Source organism: Plasmopara halstedii (assembly GCF_900000015.1).
Source record: "Plasmopara halstedii genome assembly, contig: Scaffold_322, whole genome shotgun sequence".
NCBI lineage: Eukaryota > Oomycota > Peronosporomycetes > Peronosporales > Peronosporaceae > Plasmopara > Plasmopara halstedii.
The window spans coordinates 513,962-515,354 of NW_020187243.1; the positions used below are offsets into that span (position 1 = coordinate 513,962).

General features: G+C 37.1%; 1 protein-coding gene across 1 annotated transcript in view; it reads left to right on the forward strand.

Annotated features, from left to right (window-relative positions):
* The first annotated feature begins 568 nt into the window (after positions 1-568).
* The window catches only part of PHALS_15293 (uncharacterized protein), an 827-nt gene continuing 2 nt past the window's right edge, over positions 569-1,393 (forward strand). The window contains exon 1 of the mRNA XM_036407356.1: positions 569-1,393. This exon is cut by the window's right edge and continues 2 nt beyond it. Coding sequence (XP_036263065.1) covers positions 1,190-1,384 — 195 coding nt within the window. The 5' untranslated portion in view covers positions 569-1,189 and the 3' untranslated portion in view covers positions 1,385-1,393.

The following is a 1,393-nucleotide window of genomic DNA, read 5'->3' on the forward strand; positions in this document are numbered from 1 at the left end:
TAAAGACGAAGGCGCACCAATTAAAACTTGTCTTGGTGTATTACCAAGTCTTAGAAAGGTACCAATATCCCTGACAGATACAAACAATGGCAGAAAACACACCAGTGACAATAAATTATACCAGTCATGAATTCAGCGCTAATCATGTTAGGCAAGATTAATGTATAAAGCTTGTGAGATGTCTTCGCAATACTTTATTTTATAATTTCTATCTAAAATATCTTTAATTATTAGTAACAATGTTAAAATTAGTAGCGCAATCAAAATCGCGATATTCTGAAAAAGTGCGGTGTTTGAAGGTTTTGACATAGTAGGAAGATGCATGGCAAAATTCCTTTCACCTAGACTTTGTGTACTTAATAATTGGTAAAAACGTTTCTCGATCGGCTAAATCGTCTGTAGCTTTACCCTGTCAACCGCTTTGAGACCTATCCTTGTAATTCTTCAAAACCTATCTAAATCACTCACCAAATATGGCAAGAAAAATTTCGACCTTAATATATTATTAGATTTTGTGACTGAACCGTGGTAAAAGATGACGTATGGATGTTTCAAAACTGATAGATTTTTCGAATGAAAGAAATTAACATTTAAAGGAGAAACGGTATGTAATAGAGGGTGAAGTTTCAAATGGATCAAAGACGCAATGGCGACGAAGTAGGTGCAACAAGATCTGATGAGACGCAGATGACTTGCAATTGTACTTGAACAAGAAGATTAACGCGTAGATAATTAACAGCAAGATCAGATAGTTAAATGTAGTCGCTATCGGCGAATTAGGCACTCGAAGAATGAAATGGCGATACCAAAGCGAATTGCATTGCATTCAGCATTTCTTGGAGTTTTAAATGTGCTTCGAAGCTAATTTTTCCTCTGACAAACAGTGCCAATTTGCAAAATGTGCGTATCGAGTTCGGATTTGTCCGTGGGTGTGTCGTTCTTTTGAGCCTCAGAGTAAACGTGATCCAAAATGGTTCATAAAAATGTTGCTTTATTGCCGAACAACCTTTCAACATACTGCGTCACGTCAATATCAACTTTCAATCTGCGGTTCTTCCCATCTTTGTGTTTGTAAGAATGAACCGTGCAACTATCTTGAATTTCATTCGTGACGTATATTGTATTCAGCTCGGATGTATCAAGTTCTTTCGTGCCTCAGAGCAAACGTGATTCAAGATGATTCGTAAAAATGTTGTTTTATTGCCGAACAATCTTTCCAACATACTGCGTCGCGTCAATATCAACATTCATTTTGCGGTTCTTCCCGTCTTTGTTTTCAAACAGTGAAACTATCGTAGATTTCATTCGTGACGAATCGTATCGAGCTCGGATGTATCAAGTTCTTTTGAGCCTCACAGCAAACGTGATCCAAGATGATTCTTGAAATCGTTGC